General features: G+C 32.3%; 1 protein-coding gene across 7 annotated transcripts in view; it reads right to left on the reverse strand.

Moving 5' to 3' along the window:
• The window catches only part of PCDH9 (protocadherin 9), an 870,283-nt gene that overhangs the window by 820,903 nt on the left and 23,012 nt on the right, over nt 1-26,368 (reverse strand). The window contains exon 3 of one of the 7 annotated variants that reach the window (XM_019712380.2): nt 19,240-24,479. The exons of the other annotated variants lie outside the window; for them this stretch is intronic. Coding sequence (XP_019567939.1) covers nt 24,381-24,479 — 99 coding nt within the window. The 3' untranslated portion in view covers nt 19,240-24,380. Of the gene's footprint in view, nt 1-19,239; nt 24,480-26,368 lie in introns of those variants that run through there. 7 annotated transcript variants of the gene reach the window in all.

Below are 26,368 nucleotides of genomic sequence, written 5' to 3' on the forward strand. Positions count from 1 at the left end.
TTGGAAAAGCCTGCTATGAATTAGATCCCTTACAAGTTTGTGCTTCCACAGTCTGTTTCCTTCTCTTTGCTATGAATCCAAACATCACCTCAAATATCTGTTGCTATTTTTATTATGTCTCCCTTGTGCCTTTGGGATATTGTTAAAAAGCAGTGCCTCAGAGGACAAAGGCAGTCGGTTTTAATTATCAAACTTCCTGTGCATTATATATTTTATTCAAAACCCAAAAAGAAAAAAGATACTATGACAAAAGTTTTAGATGAAAGAGAAATGGTTGAAGCAGTTTGACTAATTTTAACTTTTACAACAAAAGACTGTTATATTTTAAAATAATAATTTTGTAAATATACAAAAAATAACAACACTGTTTAAGTGGTTAAAATTAGGATTTAAGATGTACGTTTATAGTACCTTTTCATATGTATTTGCAAATCACTCTATGATGCATTGATGGTTCTCTTCTTGCTTAAATACATGGTGCTAATAAGAAAATTAGTGCACAATGCCAGTTTACTTCCTTCTAAACATCTACTAATCTATGTTGTTAGCTAAATTTTCTGTTTTATGCCTAAGGAAGAAAAGGAACAGTATGTTTTTCTTCAGTTATTTCACAACCACCTGATTAGTGGAAATGTACGATAAAACTTCCTCCAGGTTGTTGGTGTCTGAACAGCCTATTGAATGACGCAGAGAACACAACTGGTCATAAAAGTCACTCAGCTTCTATAACAGTAAAAATTGGAAAGATGAAGGTTATAACGGAAAAAGGGGTAGAGTTCTTTTTACATGCTATAGATTCTGTGCTAACTCCGAACCACGCGTGCCTTTGATCCACATGATAATCTTATTTGACCCCCATTTAGATCTCTGTGAATTTGTGAAGGTACAGGATTTTAAAACCAAGGCATGAGCAGGGTGAGGGACGTTGATAAATTGTAAATGATAACTCTATCCTACAAAATTCTCCTCTTGTGTTATGGGGGAAAGTAATTTTATTATCTTGGAAAATAAAACCACAAATTCTAGAAATAGTGCATGTTTTTACTGTGCTCCACTGAGATAGAGTGACTTTTCCTGACCTACCAAAGGGTGATTCATCCTTCAAATCTCATCCTAATGCTTCTCTATTTAGTCTTCCCTGTTAACTGCAATAACTTCACAGAATGTCCACATTACATAATCAGGACTTCCCTATGGCATTGTCATATACTACCTGCTTTGATAATTACTTGTCCACTCAGCTCCTCTGTCTCTTACACCTAGCTATGTCTTGGAGGGCAGTGAGTAAAAGCTGCACTAATTTCTTGATCTATTAAAGAGAGCTGAAATTACAAGTAAAATGAATATATTGTTTATAATTCATTAAAAATAAAGAATACAACTCAAAGTCTGGGTACTTACAGTAAAAGAGTAGATCTCATGTTAAGTGTTGTTAGCATGAATACAAACACAGAGAAAGAAAGAAAGGAAAGGAAAGGAAAGGAAAGGAAAGGAAAGGAAAGGAAAGGAAAGGAAAGGAAAGGAAAGGAAAGGAAAGGAAAGGAAAGGAAAGGAAAGGAAAGGAAAGGAAAGGAAAGAAAAGGAAAGGAAAGGAAAGGAAAGGAAAGGAAAGGAAAGGAAAGGAAAGGAAAGGAAAGGAAAGGAAAGGAAAGGAAAGGAAAGGAAAGGAAAGGAAAGGAAAGGAAAGGAAAGGAAAGGAAAGGAAAGGAAAGGAAAGGAAAGGAAAGGAAAGGAAAGGAAAGGAATAAAAAGAAAAGAAAAGAAAGGAAACACTACCCTCACTGCCAAGGACAATTTACATGATGTTTTTTTGAACAATTTTTTTGCAGTATAGATTTGTTTTCTCATTGTTTAAATTTTGGTATTCCTTTATTATATTTGTTTATTGGGGAATAGTGAAAACCCATCATCAATTCTATATGCACAATATAAAATAACTTAAAAACTAAATTGTCTACTGTTATAGACAAAATTAAATAAAATACATTAATATTGAGCTAGTGCTATAATTAGTAACTACTTATAATTATGCTTTTAAAATATAGGATATGCGTTACTTTGTGTAATATAATATATAATAGATTTTTAAGAAGAATTTTATCACATTCTGAAAAATTCCTGTATAATGTTACACTGTTATTCTGAGAATACAATGTATCTCATATATAGTTGAAGCTGTATGACCCAGAAAGAAGCAAATTGGTTAAGTTAAAAATAAATGTTTATTAAATGCATTAGGCACCATAAATAAGGACTTCAAAAAACAAGTTTGAAATGGTATGTCTTTCCAAATTATTTTCTAGCATTAAACTAGTTGAATATAAAATGGATTCAAGGCAAAAAAGAAAAAAAAAAAGCTGAAAATGGCACAGGAAGTATTTAACAATTAAATTACATGAAAGGGTTAAAATTAGAATTAGAAGATGAATATAGGTTAAAATATAATATCTTGGGCATGAGGGGATAGATGTGATATCATAAATTAGGATTATAGTTGTCTGTGTGAAAATATATTAATATATAAATATGCAACATATGGTGTAAATGGTGACAATAGATAAAATATATACACATTAAAACAATGTGATTCATCATAAACCAAGGAATCTTTACACTTAAAGCTAACATAATCTAGAGTTATAAACTAAAATCAATAATTTGAAATATTTAAGTTGTTCAGATATTTAACTGCTATTTTTAAGCGTTTTCAGTCATAATACTGATCAAAGAGATTTCAAATAATCTGAAGAAAAATCTTTTAGTATCACGGGAACCTTCTACCATTGATATTCTTCAAATACTTGTAAATATTTTTAATTTAAGCATTTAAGGCTTTTCAAAAGCTGAAACTTGTGTACAAAAACATAACTAACATGTCAATACATATGAAACAACCTGATATTAGAAAGAATTATAGTAAAAGGGGCAGGGATTAAAAAGTACAAATTGATTCTTATACAGTTGTCATGGGAATGTAGGGTATAGCATAAAAAATATAGTCAACTATGTTGTAATAACTAGGTATGGTGCCAGATTGGTACTGGATCTATCAGGATGATAGGTGGGAATGGGGTTGGGGGCAAGGTGAAAAAGATGAAGATACCATATTTTCCCAAAAATAAGACCTAACCGAAAAATACTTCCTAGCATGATTTCTCAGGATGCTTGTATATAAGCCTTACCCCAAAAATAAGCCCCAGTTAAGATCATCAGCCAGATGTATGCATTTAGTACATGTTTTGCAACACACGATGGACATATTGAATTATAAAATAATAATAATATATAATTAAATATAAATAAATATTATTGATAGTAATACTTAAAATAAATGATAATATATATTATAATTAAGTATTTGTAAATACCCAAGTGGGCACCTTTGGACAAGAGGTAAACGCTTATGTAAACAGATGAACTTGAGACTTAATTGCCGAATGACCAATCGGAGTACAGACACAACACACATATAACATGTGCACTTGATAATGAATGGACGTGGTTATGTCTAATATGAATCTTCATAATTCAATATGTCTTGTGTTGTAATGGACATACTTAATGCACTCATGTAAACTAAAGAAACGTTTTTTGAACGTTGGTGCCTGCAACTTTTCGTCACTTTTGTGTGGACTGTCATTCTTAACTGTCATCATTTTTGTTGCCACTCTTGCTTTGTAAGTCTTCAATTAACACTTGATTTAATGGTAGATTTAAAGGGAATAATATTTTGATTCCCAGACAAGATGAGTGGAAAACGAAAGAGCTATTCTGTCGAATACAAGAAAGGAATCGTGGAGGACTCCCGAGGCAAGAATCGTATGGCTTTCTGCAAAAGAGAAGAAGTTGGATCTCCAAATGGTCAAAAATGGTGAGCAGAGTACAATAACCTCAGTCAACGGGTGGATGAGGGAAATGTTAAGAAGCGCAGGTGTGGACCAGGTCAGCAACCATTATTTCCTGAGCTGGAAAACATCAACTGTGAATGGACTGCTGACAGGAAAGCAAAGGCTTTGGCTGTGCACAGGGCTGATAGTCAAGCATTTGCCCTTGCAATGGCACCACAGTTAGAAATATCCCCAGAAGAATTCAAAGCATCACAACACTGGCTGGGTGGCTTCCTTCAGCAATATGAACTGTCTCTAAGATTGACAACACTGTTCAAGCTGGAACATACTGAAGTTATTAAACATGCACTTGCATTCAAGTCCTTTGTTGATGGCATCGACTTTTCTAAATACCAACTCTCCAACATGATTTCTATGGATGAAACTGCAGTGTTTATGGGCAAAAGATCTCAAACGACAATTGATCAGAGGGCTGCCTTGTCAATCTCCATTCCCTCCACTGGTTATGAAAGTACATGTGTTTCCTGTATTTTGGCAATTCATCCTGATGGAAAGAAAGCTCCACCTCTAATCATCACTAAGGGCAAGAAAGACAAGGTTGAACGTGTTTCAGGCATTTATGTTCTTGAAACCAAAAAAGCCTGGTGCACACAAGCTGTTACAAGGAAGTGGGTCGATATAATGCTGCCACTTGTTTTGCAAGGTGGCCAAAGAGGTCTGCTAGTCTGGGATTCAGCCAGCACTCACTGTGCAGAGAGAAGACTAGATCAAACAATGACTCCCCCAGGAATGACTGCCTATCTCTAGAGTCTTGATATTGCAATAAACAAGCCATTCAAGGACCATTTGCACATGGAAATCAATAACTCCATTGAAAATAGAATGGAGAGAAATCAGTGTGGAAACTTTGTGAAACCTAGCCTGAAAGAGGTCGTGACTTGGGTGAAGAATTCTTGGGCGAAAATCACTAACAGCTGTGTTGCCAATGCACTACGAGCAGGCTACATGGACAAGAAGTGCACATTTAAGGAGAGCTCTATTGCTGGACATGAGAGATTGGGGCCAATGGTTCTATAGGAAATGGAGTCGCAAGAAATTCAAGCTGGAATTTCGGGTCTGGAGAGTTATGAAGATGTTCCAGAAGAAGATGACATGACTGAATTTGAGTAAATGTAGATTTTTGTACATGAATACATGAATAAATGTAGATTGTTGTACATGAAAAAAATAAGACATCCCCTGAAATTAAGCCCTAATGCATCTTTTGGAGCAAAAATTAATATAAGACCTGGTCTTATTTTGGGGGAAATGCAGCATGAAGTAATACAAATTGCTTGTTAATACATTATGGGGAATATAATCAACAATGATGTAAAAATCATATAAGGTGCCAGATGGGCATTGGACTTATCAGGGGAATAACTTCATAGACTGTATCCAATTCACTATAAACTTGCAGCTGAAGTAGAATAATATTGAATGTCAACTATAACTAAATATATATGTGTATATAGTCACGGGATGTGGAGTACAACATAGGAAAGATAGTCAATGCTATTGTAATAGCTATATAAGTTGTCAGAAGCTTCGGGGGTGGGTTATCACTTTATGAGGGGTTTACATGTCTAACTATTATGTTGCTTTGTACACCTGAAACTAATAAAAAATGGTTAAGATGGTCAATTTTAAGTTATGCATATTTTAACACAATAAAAAAAATTGTCTTCAGGCACATAAGTACATTGAGTATTAAAAAAAAAAGAAGAAGAAGAAGAAGAAAGTATTACACTTTTCACTCTCTTGAATCCCAAAAGCATATACTTAAATTAACAATATGTATCCTAACAGGTAAGTATAATGTTATAATAATTTATGGTGACTCTAAGTATGTTGAGTAGCACTGAAGTGATCATGACTTGATGGTTATATATAATAGTAAAACATAATTTCATTTCAGAAATCAAAATTTTATCTAGGATTAAGAATGCTTACTGCTATATAATGCATACATGAAACTATTGCTTCTCAAACTTTCATATGCATTGAAGTCATCTAGAAATCTGGCTGAAAGGCAGATTCTCATTCAGTAGAAATGGGAGTCTGCATTTCAAACAAGCTATCAGGTAAGTCAGATGTTTCTGGTTCTTGGGTGGATTGCATTTTTAGTAGCAAAACCTTGAATAGAATTTGTTAAGTCTTAATGATCTATCACAATATAGGGAAATATATTCTTTGTATTCTTTGGTGAAAGATCTATTGGACATTAACTCTAACTAACGTGTAATAATATATATATATATATATATATATATATATATATATATATATATATATATATATATAATTTGTTTTTAACATATAGGTTTGCTACAACCCCAAAATGAATATGCATGTTAGATCACCTTCAGATATGGAAAATTCTTGGGCATTATAAGTCTCAGCTGTTAAAACCTGAACAGACAATAGTATTGTAAAGCAATAACTGAAATATTAAAGCCATTTTCTTTCATATATGTGTATATATATATATATATGTGTGTGTGTGTGTGTGTGTGTGTGTATACATGTGTGTGTGCGTGTATGTGTGTATATGTATAATAATTCAAAGAGAGGGGACCACTGATAATTTGACTAGTAATTTATAAGTGTTTTTGCTGTTCATTTGTTTCAATTTATGTGGACCCAAACACTTTTAATGTTTTCCTCAACTTTTCAATACAGATGTGGCAAGCATTCATCTTCCTTTTACTGTGTCTTATATCTAACTTATCCCCTTCAAACATTACAGCTGAAGGTGGTGGTCATGCTGTACTATGTAGCCCTGAAAGACAAACAGAAGAACAAACACACCCCAACAACTTAAAATCCGCAGCCCAGGGAGCTCTCCAGGTTGCAAGTTGCCTGTCTGATCCTCCCAGTAAATATAAAAGACACTTTCTTCAGTAACTGAATACAATCGTAGCTGTCTTCCTGGAGTCTTGTTGAATCTCTGGGAATAGAGGAAAGGCAGCATACAGAAATGTGCACCAAAGTGTCCATGGATGGATTTGATTTACACAGAATGGTCAGCTATAACCTGTGAAGATTAGATACTGGGTTTTCTTAGATATAGTTTCTTAGATACAGTTTCCAGCAGAAAGCACTCTAACATCTTTAAAATCTATAAAATTCCATTTTTCTAAAGTACAACTGATACAAAAAATGCTTTCATTCAACTATATCACAGACTTTATAAAACTTTATATGTAAATACATACAATCATAAATGTTACCACATGTATATGGCTATTGATTTTAATGAAATTTAGAAATGATGTCTAATTTTAATTTATTGATATAGGCTAAGGGAAGATACAATTGTATCCATAATAGACTAATTTCAAAGCTGTTGTTTTCCAAATAAGAAAGTCAAACTCAAGAGTAAAAGCTAATTTTAAAAATTTCATGAGAAATTTTTAGTTTTAAAACTAACAAGGCGATTGATATGTTATGACGTACTAATGAAGCTGAATTTTAAGCAGAAGTGGAAAAAAACTATGTCTTATATTTATCATACCAATTTCTATGCATCTATGTGAGATTTCTGACTTTACTGATAACTTAGTTGATAATAATTTGTCATCGTTAGTCCCTTACTTTATGTATTGGCAAAGCTATACCAGTCTTATTATAAAAGAGATTATTTTCTGTCATGAAGACTCAGTCTTCCCATGCCTATGTTCTACATTTTGTCTAAATATTTATTGAAACTACAAATGTGAGGCAAATACAGTGTTTTTGTTTTTTGTTTTTTTAATAAAGGTTGTAAGACTTTTATTTTGACAATGCTGTTATTTAAGAAATAAAAAAAAAACATGTTAAAAATATTTTTAATTGGGAAGTGAGGTATAATACCTCATGTGACCATGTATAATTCTATTTTCCTAACATAAATAAATTTTCTCCCAGCTTCAATAAGTTATTTATCTATCAAGAAACATACGTTTCTTTTAATAAAATTCTTGGAGTCACATTTAAAAAGAAGAAAAAACTAGTGATTTCCCCCTGAAATCTTTGATTTTACTGCTAAACAAGAGTCTGGAAAATAGGTTTCACCTTTCATTTTTACAATATCTTTCTCTGCATGGAAATAATTCCTTCTAAAAATATGTGATAGGTCTTAACTGAAAACATTAACTTTTGTTTAAGATTTCATGTTTGATCACTCATCAGCTATTGTGCATTTTTTCTGTCATTGACTGTAATACTGACCACAGAACTTCCTGGATGGTGGAAATGTCTGTGTCTACACTGCCCAACACAGTGGCCCCTAGCCACATGTGACTATTGAGTAGCTGAAATGTGACTAGTGTGACTGAGGAAATATTTATCTTACATTATTTACTTTTCGTTAATTTCAATTAAATTGTCACATGTGGCTAGGCTCTACTTTATTGGACAGTACAGGGAATCTAAGAACCAGGCATACAGCTTTGCTATAAATAAAGAAACCAGTCTCATAAAGTTTATTTCTAATTAGTCATAAAAAATACACACAGTTAAATAAATGTACAATATAAGGTCAGGTAGTGACAGTGTTATGAAAAATAATCATTAAAAAGGATAGACAGCATGGAGGAGTACTGAAGAGAGATTTGAATGAAGTGCGGGTGAAAGCCACATGACAATCTTGAAAAAGAAAGTTCCAAATAGAGATACGCAACTTAGCAAGAGAAAAAGGAGTAAATAAATTAATGCTTCAAAGTAATTTAGCTTCAAGAGAAAAGTATGACATTTTTATCTACATAAATATAATTAGTGGATGTCAAGTAGTCAACTGAAACAAATATTCTTAAAATAAAATGATCAAAATAACAACTTCAGATACTGTCACAAAGGCACTTCAAACATTGACGCCACTCTTGGCACTGACATTTATCAATTAAAACTTATTTGCCAATCACATTTTGTAATGCTTACAATATTCAACAAGTTTTGGGGATTTCTTCATTGAGTACTAACATGCAAAGAATCTTTGAAATCCTACTAACAATTCTGGATGGTACAAATGAAGACCCTGAAGCATAAAGGTCCCCCCAATTCCTGTTACTGGGTCCTTTTATATCCAGTCCTGCTACTTACTGTATGATGGTGCTATACCTATTATGTTTCATACATTAATACCACTGCAATAAACATTAGATAGGTAGAAAATAAGACAGGTAAAGGCACTACTTGTAAAAACAATATCAATGTTTGTTAAGTTAATGAGTTAATGGATGGAATGGCAGTAGGGCTAATTTTTAATTTTTCCAAATTTGAAATTTCCAGATTTCTTTATGGTAAGTTCACTTAGAGTTTGATACTTTAAACTAGGAAGAAGTGTTTGATATTGTTGTGCCCATAATAAATTCAATACTGAGAGGCAATTGAGCAATTAATGGATCCTGTTCAGAACAATCAACTAGCATATTGAACAATTCAGTTTCCAAGATAGACCTCTGGATTTGTACTTTGAAAATCCTGAATCCAGGATAATGAGTGGTCAGAATCCAATAAAACGCTGTTAATATAAAATTGGTCATTAAATTCTAAATAGGGGAAGTGCTCAAGTGCATTAAATAACACACATTTGTGAACAAATGTTTGTCTTAGTTTTATTCTTTGTAACTCAAAATTTTGTATGATTTTAAATGATATATATTTTAAAACAGCAATTTTTTCTATCTTGTAGTTGGAATACATATTGCTTTGTTAGTGTTCTATGTCCCTTAAGTTCTTGATCCTCCTAGTAATATTTTAAAATGTCAAATGAAAGCTAATTTTTCATTTGACCTTCTTGTGGAGGAGTAGAAACTGGAGGAAAAAAGTCAAATTGATAATTTTTATTTTCTGTCCCACTGAGAAGTACTGAGAAGTGATTGCACAAGAAATTCTCAAAGCCTTGGCCTCCACTCTACTCACATGTGATCTCTAATGACTGAATATCTCAAAGCAATGAAATATGTTTTGATACTTTAATATCCAGTAATACTTTAGGAAATGCTCTGAAAAACACTCCCTTTTAGGAAAATGATATATTCTTTGAGCTTTTAATCTTTAATATGGGCTAAATTCTAATTCCAAAAGTAATATAAATACATACATTAGATAACTATATTTCTCTGTCTGGAATATAAATTCCTTGGAAAATGACATTCCTTGAACAATGTAAGTTTCTTGAAAACAGGGAGGTTGTCTTGTTCACCTACTTGTCCCAGATTCTAGCATATAACAGGCTCTCAATATGTACTTGATAAGTATTTAAATGAATTTGAAGAATTTATCTCTAAAATCTACTATTTGTTCATGCCCTTTCCTGTTCACCATCTTGAACCACCTACTCCTGAGCAAAAACTCCCTCCAACATTGATACTTTAAGCTAGGAAGAAGCATTTTATACTGTTATGCCCATAATAAATTCAACATTGAGAGGCAATTGAGCAAGAAAAAAAATACATAATCTTACATCGTATTACGAACATATACCCACACTTCAGTTTGATAACACTGGAAACAATGGGCATACCTAGAGAAAGTTATTGCATACTCCCTATAATTTAACTCCAGCCTGACATTCTGGGTATCTCTCTGTCTAGTTTTCGGCAGAAATCCCCACCTGGTCCAACAAGCAGCACCCTTACCTGCACCTGCCTTATATTCTTCTGCAGGCTATTATCTCTCCTCTACCTGCCCTGCCTCAGGCATCTTCTGAGAGTATTCTCACTCTCTTTTTCTTTTTCTGTTAATTATTCTCCAAGACACCATATGAAAGAAAGAAATCAGAAACAAGGGATCTTACTGGAATTGAAACACCTGCTTTCTAAGGGACTAGGCAAGTCATGTTGCTACTTTAATTTCTTATAAAAACTGGGGCAAATCAATCTATAATTACTTGTTAAAGGATTGCCGGAAGACTTAAGACGTGAATGCAGTTTATAGCACATATTAAGAATATAAGGCATATTTTTCTTTCAACATGCATTCCATCATTCAACCTTAATTTTGTCAATGATAAAATGTGAGGGAAAAAATCTGACTTTCCACCCATAATGTTTTTGTGAATAACTGAGAAAATTTTCAAAGTGACATAAAATGACTAAAAACAAAGCAAATATTAGTTACCATTGAGTTACACTTTGAGACATTTTTGAGACAGTTTTTTTTAAATCACTTCTGTAACATTTTCCTGACCATCCCAGTCATAGTTTTTCTATAGAACCTGTTGGCTGCATATATATTGCCTAATATTATAAGTATAAGATCCATGGATTTGTAAGTGATTTCATAAGGTTATTTTTAGGATCCTTAGTTTCCAAATAACAACAGCATACACAGTCTGAATTAATGAAAATGAATTCAAAACTGGAGGTGCAGAGTTAGAAATATATTGGCAGGGCCCTGGGCTATCTCATGGAATAAAAGACAAGATGAATAACTAGCATTAGTGGCTAAACTCAGAGAAGGAGAATTCATTGTGAGAGAAGCCGATTCCTCAGATGTCATTTAAAATAATGTAGATAAACATAGGAGTGATAACCATAGCCCTTTCCTTATTTTTCTGTACAAAAAGTACAACTTTTAAAGTCCCTCTATTTAAATACCCTATTCATTGAATTATTGCCAGAAGCATACAGAACTTCCATGTATTTGCAAGGAATGTTTTTGTAAGATTCTAGTATCTTTCATCAAGTAGCCAGAAGGGAAGACTGTTTAACAGGAAGCAACCTCTCTGCCCAACTCTGTTATGAGTTCCTTCCTTCTATTGCTCCTTTCTCAATGCATCAACACCCAATTGGCTTATATAAAAACTAGAGAGAAAAACTGAACAAACACACATAAGAACCCAATTATAATGCAAGTCATTATAACTGGGCCCCAAAATGTCTGACTAAAGTCACATTTGTTTGCAATCAAACATATCCAGTGACATGCCAGATTCAGACTACATCTAGGATACATTTTTTCAGCCTAATAAAATAAAGATGTCTGATAAGTTAATCCATACCAAAGGGGTTAGTATCATAAGATCGTCCCTTTCCTTGAGGCTTTATTTCTTGGAATCACGCTATGTGCTGTGGGAGATTAAACACACACCCACAGAAAAGAAAAATAAAAGGAAAGCCTCTGGCACATTTCCCTTATAACTTCATCCCTCTCATTCACACAATACTTTTTGCGTGGTCACATCTGTTTTTCATCTATTCAGGTTTCATTAAAAACAATGTAAAAAAGTAAGGGTGATATCTCAAATTTGGTCTGATGCTGAACAGAGTTGAGAAACGAATATGAACCCCAACTATATTACCTATCTGTTAAAATTTAAAACATGAGTTAAAAACAAAATAAAACAAAAAAAAACATGAAAATAAAGAACCTCTTATGCAAAGCCTACATTACTGTAGATTACCTTGAATATATATTCTTAGTTCACATCCTTATAAGTGAGGAAGGGACACTTTAATTATAAGAAATAATTAAAGAGAAAGCCTATAGTTATGAGTTCATAGACGTTTCAAAAAAAGGCTCTTTTAATTTTTCAATTTGATAGTCTCTTGTAATCCCCATGGCAACAATCCTTTACTAATCCTGTCCATATTTCTATGGAAGTGCAACCAGTTTTAAATATTTCTGTTAAATCAGATTTCATTACCCAAACAGGGCTAACATTTAACTTCCGTGTCACAACCCAATGTCTTACATACACACATAGGAATAAGTTCCACCGAACTTCAAAGTTTTGTACATTAGATTATTTTAGTTCTTTCTACTATGTAAATTAGGATAATTTTTTAAAAGCTGATTGGACAGAGTATTGTTAAAGCAAAATTAGTGGTGAAAGTAAAATTGAGAGGAAACCTTTGTTTGGGGAGTTTTAGCAATATTACTTATTAAAAACTTTATCCATGCCCATTATGCTCCAGGCACTATTCTAAGCTCTTTTATATATTGATTTATTGATTATTGCTCTCATATAAGCACTATGGAGATGTTAACACATTTAATAGTTCTCTTTTTTGCAAATGCTGAGACACAAAATCATTGGCTCTAAATTAAAACAAATGGGACAAAGTCAAAGTTTTAATGGTGAAGACTAAAATAAGGTTTTGTTAACTTCACTTTCATCTCTATTGTCTCTATATACTTCGTTCTTCAAAGATATGATGGATCTTCAATGAACTATTTATCTGTTTTTGACCATGTCCCGTCATTTCCTCATATTACCTGATTGACACTTGCTCAGAGAACAAAATCATTTAAATATTCACTCAAAAATTACAATTGAGGAATTAAATTTGCTGCCCAAAACTCAAGAATAGCATCTTACGATAAAAACAAATAGTTTGGATCATTTACTGTTTTGCAATATATTATCATTTCTTCTCAAATATAATCATATTCATATTTATTATTTTACTAGATTATCCTTTAAAATGTTAAGTTGTTGTTTTCTAATAATCTCTATAAATAATTGCAAGGGCATGGTATTTTGTTTCTACTCATTTAATATACTGCAGAAAGACCTATAAGTTTTGTGGTTCTGTAATTTTTGAGAAGAAGGATGCAGTTGAAACCACTCAGTGGTTAGAGTACATGTTGAAATATAGTAAAAAAAAAAAAAAAAAAAAAGTTTCAAAAGTATAATGAAGAGACAACATTGATATCAAGAAAGGAATTTCTACCTAGAGAGCTAACTGTAGTTACAATAATACATGTGATATGTGTCAAGGAAGAAATGCTGATTTAACTGAAAGTGAAAACCTAAATCATTCATGTCAACTCAGAAATCTCCATTATAGGAGGTCATGAGAGGCCGATCCAAACCACTGACAAAAAATGCTTATCAAAATGCAGTAACTACAGTCTTACTGGGTAAATTAATAATGTCTGGAATATTGTTAGGTTTCATACATTTTGAGATCTTTAAAAGTAATCAATTAACCTACTAGTTAATAATTAATCTATTATTTAATTGGTAGTGAAGGATGCAAACACCAGCTTAGGATGCAATAATAATTTGTCACTTAAATTTGATTTTATAAGATCATTTTGACAAAAAAATAAGGATCTATACAAACTAGGAAAGCTGAGGGAGAAAATGATTCATGCTCATGGGGATATAGGTAGATATTTTCACAGTATTAATCATTGTAAAAATTTGTAAAGATGTATTCATTTAAAATAGTGTCAAAAATAATCACTCGAAAGCAAAATATGAGATTACATACGGTATGATTCCACATATATGAAATTCCCAGAGAGGTAAAATCTATAAAAACAGAGAGTAAATTTGTGGTTGCCTGGGGCCTGAGGGTGGGGAGAATAGAGATCAAAATAAATTGGCAGGACGGATCTCATTGGGGTGATGAAAGTGTTCCAAAACTGATCCATTTATAGTGATGGTTGTGCAACTTGCCAAATCCACTAAAAAGTATGGAATTGCACACTCTAAATGAGTCAGTTATATGAGATCTAAAATATGCTTAAATAAAGTTGAAATAAAAGGAAGAGATCACTAACTTGTAAAGAAGTAGAACCAAAATGGTTTACTGCTGAATCTGAAATAGTTTTCTGTGAAATTGAAGCAAACTTTTGTATGCATTACTTAATTTTTCCACCAATGAAATGAAAGTTCACAACAACATTACTATATAGAGCTATTTTGAGGGCTAAAAAATAATCCACAAATAAAAGAATATATGTAATCCATTTAAATGCATAAGAATTACCAGGAATAGTAGCTTTGGGTACTGATAATGAAATCACCAAAACTAAGAGGAATTGCAACTGGAAGGGAATAAACCCGTCGTTAAGAAAAAGACTGACTGGTAGCGGACAGTAGTCGGGACACGGAACTGTTTGTTTTTATCAGCATTTTCATCCAGGGTCTTCCACCCCTCAGTAATGAGAGAAACTACTCAACTACTCCCAGTTTTGGCAGAAGATTCAAACCCATGTGCGCAAACACACACACACAGAAGGAAGGAAGGAAGGCACTAAGGAAAGTAGGGAGGGAGGAGGGAGATGGGGAGAAGGAAAAAAGAGGGGATGGTAGTAGAAGGGGGTTGCTGAGGTAGGGTAGGAAGAAAGGAAGCCTTACTAATTCACCAAAATTGAAATGATCATGAGTTAGAGAATACTAACAAATAGTAAAAATGTATTGTGAAAAGTATCTCACATTTATGACAAATATTATTACAATATTATAAAGTTTTGTGTATATTTTAAAAAATGAATCCTAGGCAAATACGTTTTGATGTATGCTTATGTCACATTTCATTCCATTGCCTGAAAAAAATGTTTGTCTCTTTTTCAAATGCATTCTGATTCCTGGGATGAGTGTTAAAATATTAAAAAAAAAAAAAAAAAAAGAATTCTAGCTGAGCCACATAGGAGCTGTGTGACCTTGAAAACGGCTCAAATATGGAGCTTCAATTTTCTCAGAAATGGGGATAGAAACCAAGCTTAAACATTTTCATATGGAATTAATTTATGAATGTATATGGCCACAGGCAAAAAATATTGTTTTTATTATTCTCTTTGCAAGAAGAAAGAAAACATCAGGCAAAATCTAAGTTGGAAATGTGAGAGTGAACAGGAAATTACACCTTTTAATGTCATTTCATAGAGATTGTTTGTGCACCTTACAAAAGCAAAGTACAATGGAAAAATATAACAAATATATCCAATTTAACAAGTAATGAGCCCTGCATACATCAGAGAGTTAAAAAATTTAAATCTGCCCTGTTGCCTTTGGCTGGCTCTGTGTGGCTGCTTATTTGCTTGTCTGCTTACAACATCAATTATATGTTCAATAAAGAGCATTTCATTAATGTGATCAATGTACTCATTCCTATGGCAAAATAGATACTTTAATGTATACCATTTTTGTATTGTACAAAACAAGGAAACAAAAATAGTTCAGGTTTTAACCATTGTTATAGGAGGAACTCCTTAAAAAGAGTTCATTTTCTAAAAGAATAACTAGTATTGAGAAAAGAATATTAAATTATTTTTATTTGAAATATTTCAACTTTTTTCAAAGAATATTTAGTAGGCATTGAATAGAGACCTTAATAATTTCCATATATTTGGTTCTTATCTAGGGCCACAGGCCCCTGGACATTTTCATAGATGAAAGGGTTTATGGAAACTCTGAATAATTTGTGATTAAAAAAATATATATGGGCACATGAATTTTTCTGCTGCATGTGCCTATAGCTTTAAAATGATACTCAAAGGAGTCCAGAACACAAAAGTTTAAGCACTGCTTATTTTAAGATGGATATTTAAAGTAACAAGTATTTTTCTGTTATATTAATAACCATTTATATGCTTAAGGCTATTGCACATTTCTGAGATGATTAAAATAAGTAATTGCCAAAAGGCACAATATTACATGTATACACTTAGTACATATATTTAAGAATAGCTTCTTAAATACATCAACTAATAGTTATGATTTATAAATGAATTATTCTAACACTGCTACCCTTCTATCTAAGACATGAGGTAATAATGCAAAGAAAGTGACTCATGGTTATCTAAACAAAACAAAAGTTTGCTGGTATTTATTGTTTTCAGTATTTTAATAGTAAAATGCCATTTTATTAAATATATTCTTATACTAAAATGGCAAATCCCTGGACGATGAATTTTCTAGACAGTAAGGACATAATACTTATTTTAAATATCAAGTATGTAGTTTGTATCACAAAACAAAATAATTAGCTGTTATTTCCCTTATGTATAGGGAACACATTTTATTCTATCTTTCAAATATGTTAAGAAGACAAATGAAATAAAGTAATAAAATTAACCCTAGCATGCATCTTACCATACAATCAGATTAACTGCAATTTTATTTGAGAAAAGTATAAATTATAATCGCTAATATGCATTAAAAACAACAACGCCTAGTCACCTTACAGATCTTCTATTTAGAAGATTGTAAGAGCAGCATGAGAAACACATCAAATTATTGTGTAAAGATCCACCTGGCAAAAACATACACTGCAATATAGGTGATCAATAAAGATTCATTAAATAAATGAAGTGTGGGATCCTACTTTTTCCCCTGACATAGTATTTTAAAGTAACCAAAAGAATAGTGATCCATTTACACTAACTGGAGAATTATAAATCTATTTATACATTCCTGAGTAAATGGTTACTTGTATATATTAAAAAAAAAAAACAAAACTAAATGGGTGATATGTTCTATTAAAGGAAATGTATTTAAATATCAAAAGCAGCTATAGTAAAAATAATAACCTCAACCTCTGACATTTAGGTTGATAAAAATATTAATTAATGACAATAATTCCAATGACTCCATCTTTAAAACTTTGAAATAGAAAGCTAATGCATTATTCAAATAATATAAAAAGTAAATTATTGGCATTAAATATGTATTACATTCTAATTATATGATAGATAATTAGCTGATTATATGTAATAAATAACAAAAATTAAGTGTTTACAGTGTACAATTAATGTTTCACTCCTCTATATAAACCTATGTTTATATATTCTTTTATACACACATGCTTATAGATTAAAATAATATTTTATGTATCTTTATGTATATAAAGAATATTTACCCACATATTCATACATCTCTGAGATTAAGCACATTATTTCTAAGTCACCAAATAATAAAAAAGTATAGAATAAATTAATTGGTTTGTTTATCAGAATATCTTGTTAGGCATACTATTCATTCCTTCCACCCCCTTTAGTTCTTCTCAGTTAAAAATCATTTGCTTCTTCTGAAATGTGACTAATAATATTTACTTAACCTTCCAGATTAATATCAGAATGCATTTTTGAATTGAAATTAAGTGGTGAAAATGATTTGCATAATTTGTTGTGTTAATCTGTTTTAATATAGAAACAAAATATGCACTATTTATGAGTAAAAATATGGGCACGTATTTGTAAGGAATTATATCTCATGAAAAGATATGCAAGGTTAAAGAATGGATAGAACAGCTAAATAGCATTGAAATAGGTAGTAATTTCAAATAAATAATCAAAAGGGGAAATCCATATTTGGAGCCAATTTTCTCTTGTCCAGTGGAGAAAAGCATGTTGTTAAACCTGGCTGTTTAATATTTAACTAAGATACCAATAAGCCACTTGCCCAGCTCCTGTTGGTCCTCAGATTTGACAACTTTATTATTCAAAATACTTTTCACCACATGGATGGAAAGTGAAAAAAAAAAAGTTCTGTTTTGTGTGTAGCATGAAACATAAATGCAAGCTAAAAATATTTTCATTCAATTACGTTATTGAAAGGACCTCACCAACTTACTGTTTTTCAGGGAAAGACATCAGGGAAAACAAAACGTGGCAAATAGGACAGAATGGCCTAAATCTCTCTGGGTTAAAATAAAGGTGACTTAAGATGAACAGCAATTTTATAACATTCATTTTTCATTTATGACTTGTGAGTTTTCATCTCTGCTATTTCAAATGAGTATCATCACAACATGGAACTCTTTCATGTGAAAAAATGTTTGGACCTTTTAATGACATCAATGAGTTTTGGTTTTTTTTGCTTGTTTTAAACAAGTACATAAATAAAGTAATCTGCAATTGAAAAGATTATTTCTTATGAAAATTTAATTCAACTCCCCACTTCGTATAGTCGGGGACCTAAACATAAAACACATAGCAAACTCATATTTATTCCTACCCAGCCCATGTGTTTCTCTGAGGAAATAGCCTAGGACTTGTATCCCTACAGGCCTCAAGGGCAGCATAAAATACTGTGGTGAACTCACGATGGCACAAGGCTTGTCCTCAGCCCAGATAAATGAATATTATTAGCAAAAAAAGTGAGCCTGTCCCTGTAAGCTAACCTGAAGCAAATGTGGATATTTATGTTTACTATATTTGAGAGTCTAGCCTTACACTGTAATGGGATGTCAAAAATAATGTATGCCAAACTTTTAGTCGTAAGTATCTATTTAACTTCTGTAAATACAGCATGAAAAAGTTCCATTAAGAGACCTGCATACATTTTCTCCACATTACCTCCAGGAAACTGTTTTTCTGCAGTCTAGAACACCTAGTTAAAGTGCAAATTACTTGACATTCCAATGCTGCAAGTGGACATAATGAGTGACTAGGGATTTGAGGGGGGAGCCCATTTGGTGTCTTTTAGCCAATGTTCCACAGGTGTGAGCAGCTAATCACTTAGGAGAACAGCCTCCCTGTTACACAAGGGCAGGCTATTCATCATACCACATGTTTTAACTCGTCATTTTATCAATAAGATTAAGTTCGGGGACTCCTTATTAGAAAACCAGAGAACTAGTTCAAAAATAATGTTCACAAACAAATTCAACACAAAATCTCAACACTGTACAAAATAATTTCTGAAACTTTATTGTGAATTGTAAGGTACATTTAGTAGAGGATGCTGTCCTTAATATAATTAATTAAAATAAATTGGAAGAAATGCACATACTACTTCTTTAAAGCAAGGATAAGTACAGACTTTTGAAGCCACAATATATACAATTATATGAGTGTAATAAGCTTCCAAATACATTAAGTATATATCTGTTTAAATAAATAGAATACTTGATTTGACATACGTGAGAGTTATACTGATTACACCAAAAATGTTTTACAAAATATAGCCAAAAACGGAACGTTATACATTTTGATATACAACTTTTTAAATACTCTATATAATCATTACTTAATTCAAATTATAGCGTACAAAAGTCCATTTTAATGAGGACAAGTTTTAATTGGGTTTTTAACACTTTTCAGCAAAGATAGATATTAAGATGCATCCCTATACACGTTGCTAAATTCCCATTCAACTTAAATCACTAGCACAGGGAGAAAATGTAAAATGTCCTACTAGTTATTAACAGTAATAATTATTATTGATAAATTATCAATATAATACACTGCAACATTATTTTGTCTATTTTAAATCTTCTGAAGAGAATCACCTAATTCTTGATCCAAATTATTTTGCATGTACAAAAACTTAATTTAAAATCAAAATCGAAAGATATTACTATATTGAACTTCTTACCTACTCTGTAATACACTTATTTTAATTAATACCTTTAATGATCAGCTTTCAATTGGGAACTTTGTCCCAATAATTCTTTAATAATAATACTTTGTGTCGTGCCTTATAATGGATCTCAAAAATGTATTTCATAAATTAGTAATAGAATATACTGTATTGTGAATGCTACCTACAGAATAATAGTATCACATTGGTGCAAAAGTAACTGAGGTTTTTGCAATTATTTTTAACCTTTTAAACCGCAGTTACTTTTGCCCCAAGCTAATATTATAGGGACATGTGATGTCAAGTGTTTACATTTATAATTACTCATACACTGTAGCACAATAAGGAAGATTATTTTAAGCCACATTTCATCATTTTTAGCGTATAGTTACACATGATAATTTGTTTGGAGTATATATCAATTTGGCTATTTTACAGAAGTAAAACTGAATATAAACTACCAGGGTTGTCGATTTTTAACTGAAAACAAATGTTTTATTTTCTATAGTTTTTTTAATAATAAAAGAAAGAACAGAAAAGGAATCAAACATGCACATATTATAGAGTGGTGAAGTGGGGAGAGTCCACTCAATGATTGCTTTCTAAAAATTCCGTAAGCAATAATTGATTGAAAAGCAGCATTTTGCAATTGAACAACGCATAATGTGTTCTCTATGTCTACAACAGCGGTCTGGTAGTATCAGAACAGGATTATATAATGACTAGGAATACATTATCATTCTTTTTTTACATGGGTACTATAAAAGTAATGTAAGGAAACCTGTTGTATGTGAACTGACATTGCACGTTTATATTTTTAGAATAGTAGGACATCAACATATCTAAAAGTATATCTAAAACAAGCAACACAAGTTAAATTTTCTTAAACCTCCCTAGTACCACTTTTATCACTGTTTTAATGGAACAGCACCACATGTCAAGCACCCAGTCAAACTATAACTCAGCAAGTTACCTTTTATTGGTCAGAATGAAAGTATATACATTGTCTGCAAGAAGTCAGTTGGTATCAAGAAGGCTAGGTAGAGGACACACACAAATGCAGTCTTAATTGACTTTTAGTACAGGCAGGTTATGGCCTTCCTAGCTACTATGGCATCTTTTTAAAAAAATTTTTATTTTTTTTCCCATCAGAGAGAAATGCCATCAGAGCTATTAACATTGGGTTTATGTTAAGAAGAAATGTGCTTACATATGAGGGGAGTATTTCTGTGTCCATATCTGCATCAAGGTGTGTGTGTGTGTGTGTGTGTGTGTGTGTGTGTGTGTGTGTGTTGGTATGTTTTCAGAGTAATAAAAGATTAAATATAATTCAAATAACATGTAATTGTTCAAAAGTAATCTTATTTCTTACCTTGTAAAAGGAATAGGGGCTAATTAAGCAAATCGCTATGTCTTCTCAGCACTTGTGCTTTAAGGCCATGACAGTAACAAAGCAATGATTGGTTTAATTGTAAAGTATGTATACATTCACACTAAGTTAAAACATTTCCAGTCTCTTGACTACTCTCTTGGGATGTTAGAAACTAAATAATGGACTTCAAATATTTTTTAACTAATTCATTCGTAATACTTTGAAGTTAAATGAATAAAAACAATGCTTCATAGGCTACACATACTCCTAAATTGGGTGACAAATTTACTGAAAGTTTAAAGACCATCACCTCATCTTATCAACATCTAGAACTCCATCGTTATGGTTAATAGACTTTATAATTCTATTCTAATGCCACTGTGTGTATCAAAGACTCTTATACAATTACCTCAAATATAGTAATGATGAATGAGTTCGTAATTTCTCTTTTTTAAATAATCACCTCAAATTTGGCACATTCCAGATCCTTCTGGCTTTAATTAATTTTAGTATTCTTTCGAAGAAGAAGAAGGAAAAAAAACAAAAAAACAAGCTTTAAGAATACTGTGAATAACTAGAACCCATTGCCTCAGTGAGTCGATCTGTAACAGTGATACTGAGTAAGTCATTTCCAAATAGCTATAGTTCACTTTTTCAATCCCTGCACAGCATACAAATACATTTCGTACTTAAAAAATAGAATACATGCAATTAAGGAAAAGAAACCTCTTCTGCTGAAACAACCACATTATCAAAAATCTGGAGATTAGCATCCCTATCAGAAATCTACGTAAAAATATTAATGTGTTCAAGAGTTTGCGAAATTGAAGTTTAAAAGGAGTAATTTTATTAAAGTGCCACCATGGAAACAATTTACAGTAAAGACAGTTAAGAAGTTCTCAGATAACTTAGTTTTGGAAAATAGTTCCATAATCCCACTGCTCTAATAGATAAGCTCTGTAAGCAGGGGAAAGAAAAGCTGGAGTTAGAGGAGGCTTCGATATTTTGTAGTTGAAATATTGTTATTAAAACTTTTGGTAACATATGGAATAATTTTTTCACTTCAGAGACATTTCAAACAGCAATATGTAAATGACTGTACACTAGATTTGTTGTGTGCATACGTTGCATCTTATTTTCTTATTTGGTCACAGACTAAGCATACCTTTTCTGTGGATATTTTTAAGAAATAAAAGTGGTTGTAATTAAATGGACAGAATCATATATGGCACACAATATTGGGCTATTCCATTGAACCAATTCCTGATATTTTTGAAAAATTATTTGGCAAGAAAATTATACGAGCTTAATTACATGTGTTTTCTACTTCCCTTTTTATCTACTTTCTTGAAATTCTGAATGTGCAAAGGCTAAGGATTAGTGTCCTTTTGCCTTTTATACCACATCACTGCAGAAAAACCATTACAGAATTTCCACTCTACTAGTAATGTTGTCCAGTTCCAATAATCCTCTCATGTCATTCCTCAACTGCGTAGAATTGATGTGCATTACTCCAAAATTGTGGAGGGAAAAATAAGTACATGCTGAAAAACTTCTGCTCTCCTCAAGGCAGAAATTTCCAATGCTAAGACTATTAAATTTGGCTCTTATAACGTCCATTTGGATACAGCCTGCTTATCACAATCATAACCAATAGGCATAATGTCACTACAAATTATCACCAACACTGGAATGTCAATGCAAATTAATTTAGTGTTTCACAAAGCCTTGTCTGTTTAGTCCCGAGATAAAGGAGAACTCCAGCTATATTTTAAGTCATCTAGAAATCTAAATCAGCACATCGTGTCAGGCCACTAACATTTGCATGCTGGGTTTTAGTATCCAACCCCCAACTGGTAGTTCTATCACAACACAGTAACCTGTTGTGAAACCAAAACAGTTTGGCACTCTTTTACCTGAATCTGATAAAAATAGATTACTAAAATCGTTTGCTTTTATGTTTAGTCTTATTAAACAAGATTTCCATCAAAAAACACTATTAAAATTTTATTCTCTAAAAATGACTCTTTAAACAAAAATACAGACAAAATTATTCTATCCTTTCACAGGTTATTGAGTTCAAAGTAAACTTGCCTATATGACTTTGGGTTCATATCCAAGTTATGCTTTTCTAATATCTTACCGTAATAATTTAAACTAAGGAAAACCTGCCACTCTAGTTCACTGACAAATTAACAGGTGAACTTAGCTTTCTTATATCAATGGTTGATGTAAAAGTGTGATCTTACTAAATCATTGTTGTCTGATTAACAACATAGCTACATTTGGTCAACATGTTCAATACTACTCTTTAATTAGAATAATTGAAATTTTTCTGCCTATTAAAGCTTATTAGTTAAGGGTCACTAAGAAAAAGCTGCAGCACCAAAATCAAACTAAGCTTTAAATAATACCTGAGTCCACACAATCAAAATGTAAGCTATGCAAGTTTCAAAACTATAGGCTTTCGGAATTATGTCAATCTGCTTGTCTCACATTAAGAAATGTTTTCAAAAGCGCAGATAATTTTTTATTCTCTAGGAATATGACAGAATTTATATTCTAAACAAGAACAGCCGTCATGAGTGATTCAGTGATCCACGTGCATTATGCACAGTGGACAGCAAGGCTAGCATGTTGTCCCAAGCATCACTTTATTTTATCAAGAGGAGAAGGGAAAGCTGAGCATTCATAACTCTCAGACACTTCACTCTAACCTTCAAATGCTCCTCAAATTAAAACTGCAACTATCTCACCTAGCACTTTTATCAAATGCATCCATTTTAATAATCCATGATAAACAGATTTCATTTGATTGAAATGGTTCCCCCCAGTTCTCAGATTTAAGGGAGATCTTGATGGTCCAATAAGTGTTTACCACCTAGAGTTTTAAGCAAGGAGGCATTAAGAAGCCAGTAATAAAATATGGTTTATTTATAGAACTGTATCAAATTACTGGATACTTTTTGCACATGTTTGCAGTTAAAAATATTAAGAAATCTACTCTAGGGCTAAAATTTTATTAATGATGATAAAAAATAACTTATTATACACATGCTCCTAAATAGACATGAAGACATGTTCTCCAAGTACATTACAGAGAGGTCGGGGGAAGACCCATGCTGATCTTAGCTGGCAAGTTTGTGCAAAGATGGATGGTGATTGGTGCTTCTGACCCATTCAGGAACAGGGGCTGAAATAAAAATTAAAAAAAAAAAAAAAAAGGAGAGCATCATTCCAGTCTAGTGGAGAAGAGAGATCTTTTTGTTATAATAGTTTGACCTCCCCTCTTCTAGGATCATTCCTATCTGATATGAGGAGTAGTTTTTAAAAAAGGACACTCGCAAAATTCTTGTTCTATTTTGAGATTAGCAGAATGTTTGAAATTCACTACTAAAATCTACTGTGTGGGAAGAGGACTCAGAGTCCTACTCCCTAAAAGACACAGATGCTATTACTGGTCTTACTATGTACTAGCAGGGAAGGTTCATAGTAAACTGGAAAGAACCACCCGTGCCCCAGGTATGTACGGTTGTATCATCATGTCATTTGCTCAGTGGTGACATTTATATACAAAACTAATTAAAAATAAAATATTAAATTAGACTTGAGTTATTTTTTTTTTCCTTTACACAAACTGTATATTTTTGGCACAACTAACTCTAGGTCATGTGTCATAATTTTATTTTTTAAATAAAAGTTCAATCATAGAGGCAGTATTGCATAGTAATGACAAGCAAGGCGTCTAGTATAAGACTGTTAGGGGTCAAGTTGTGGACTGCTCTCCACTTATACAAACTGTAACCTGAAGCAAAAAATTTAACTCAGCTGTAAAAGAGGGACATTGACAATAATACCTGTCTCACGAGGTCATTGTTGCTATTTAAAAAGTTAATATATGTAAAGAGCTGAGAAGGATGGCAGGGACATAGCACTCAAGTGTTGGCCATTCTTATTATCTGGTGTTGAAAACCTACTTTTGTAAGCATTGTAAACTAAGTTTCTGGAAATAAAAAAATAATGGTACCAAAGTGAATATTGTGATCTTCTTTCCCAGAGCCCAGATCTTCCATGTCTCCCATGAAATTGTTTGCTATTTAGCTGAAATTACTGTGGTTTATTTTGGCCAGTTATTTTAATATGTTTAAAAGCATGTTTACATTTTTTTAGTAATAAAGTAATGATGAATCATGTTAAAGTACTCAATAATTAGTTTCAATCTCCATTACATACTATTAATGAGTTTATTCTCTTTATTATTAGCTTTCCCCGTATATAGAGGCTACTATAACTCTCTTATGGTTATTGAATGTTGCTTTATCCCAATTCTTAATTAATTTCTTTCTTTCCCGGCAAAATATTAGAAGGCACAGGCTACGTAAATTCATTAATCTGCAAACATCCAATTCCAAATTATATGCCAGTGGACATCATCTTTTTTGTAGTTTTACAATAGAGAACTGATTTGATTAATCATATAGCTGTGATTTGCTGTATTGTCCACAAAATGGCTCATCATGACAATGTTCCAGAAACTCACAGGATTTTAAGTCTTGGTCTGTCCAACTCTCACCTGGTCAGAGACTCCTTACATCTCATTCCACCAATTACTGCCCCAAATAGCTAAAGCACTTCTTATGCAGAAATCACAGGGTTTTCATTTGACACTAATCTGTTTTTTGTTGTTGTTTTATTCCACTTTTAAATTCTGTAAATTTTGCTGTCACCTGAATTAGTAACATTAGTTTGGGGATTTATTATTTTTTTTTGGAATAACCTCCAAATGACCTTACATCTATGCAATGAATATTTAGAAAACATATCATGTGCAGATAGCCATATGGTTAAGAAATGTACCTTTGTTGCACCACATTCAGGGTAATAGTATTAGACAATTTGCTTAACATGAAAAACAAATAGAAAGTATCTGGTGGCCAACGTGTGCCATTTCTGAAACTACACCTGTTCCATCTAGATTAGCATTCCAAACTCACAAAGTAGCTCCTGAACTCATCTACCTACAGTGTAAAATACTCTTTTTGTAATACCTCCACCAACACCAATGATAGGAATGGGTTTTCG

This window comes from Rhinolophus sinicus, linkage group LG04, assembly GCF_036562045.2.
Source record: "Rhinolophus sinicus isolate RSC01 linkage group LG04, ASM3656204v1, whole genome shotgun sequence".
Lineage (NCBI taxonomy): Eukaryota > Metazoa > Chordata > Mammalia > Chiroptera > Rhinolophidae > Rhinolophus > Rhinolophus sinicus.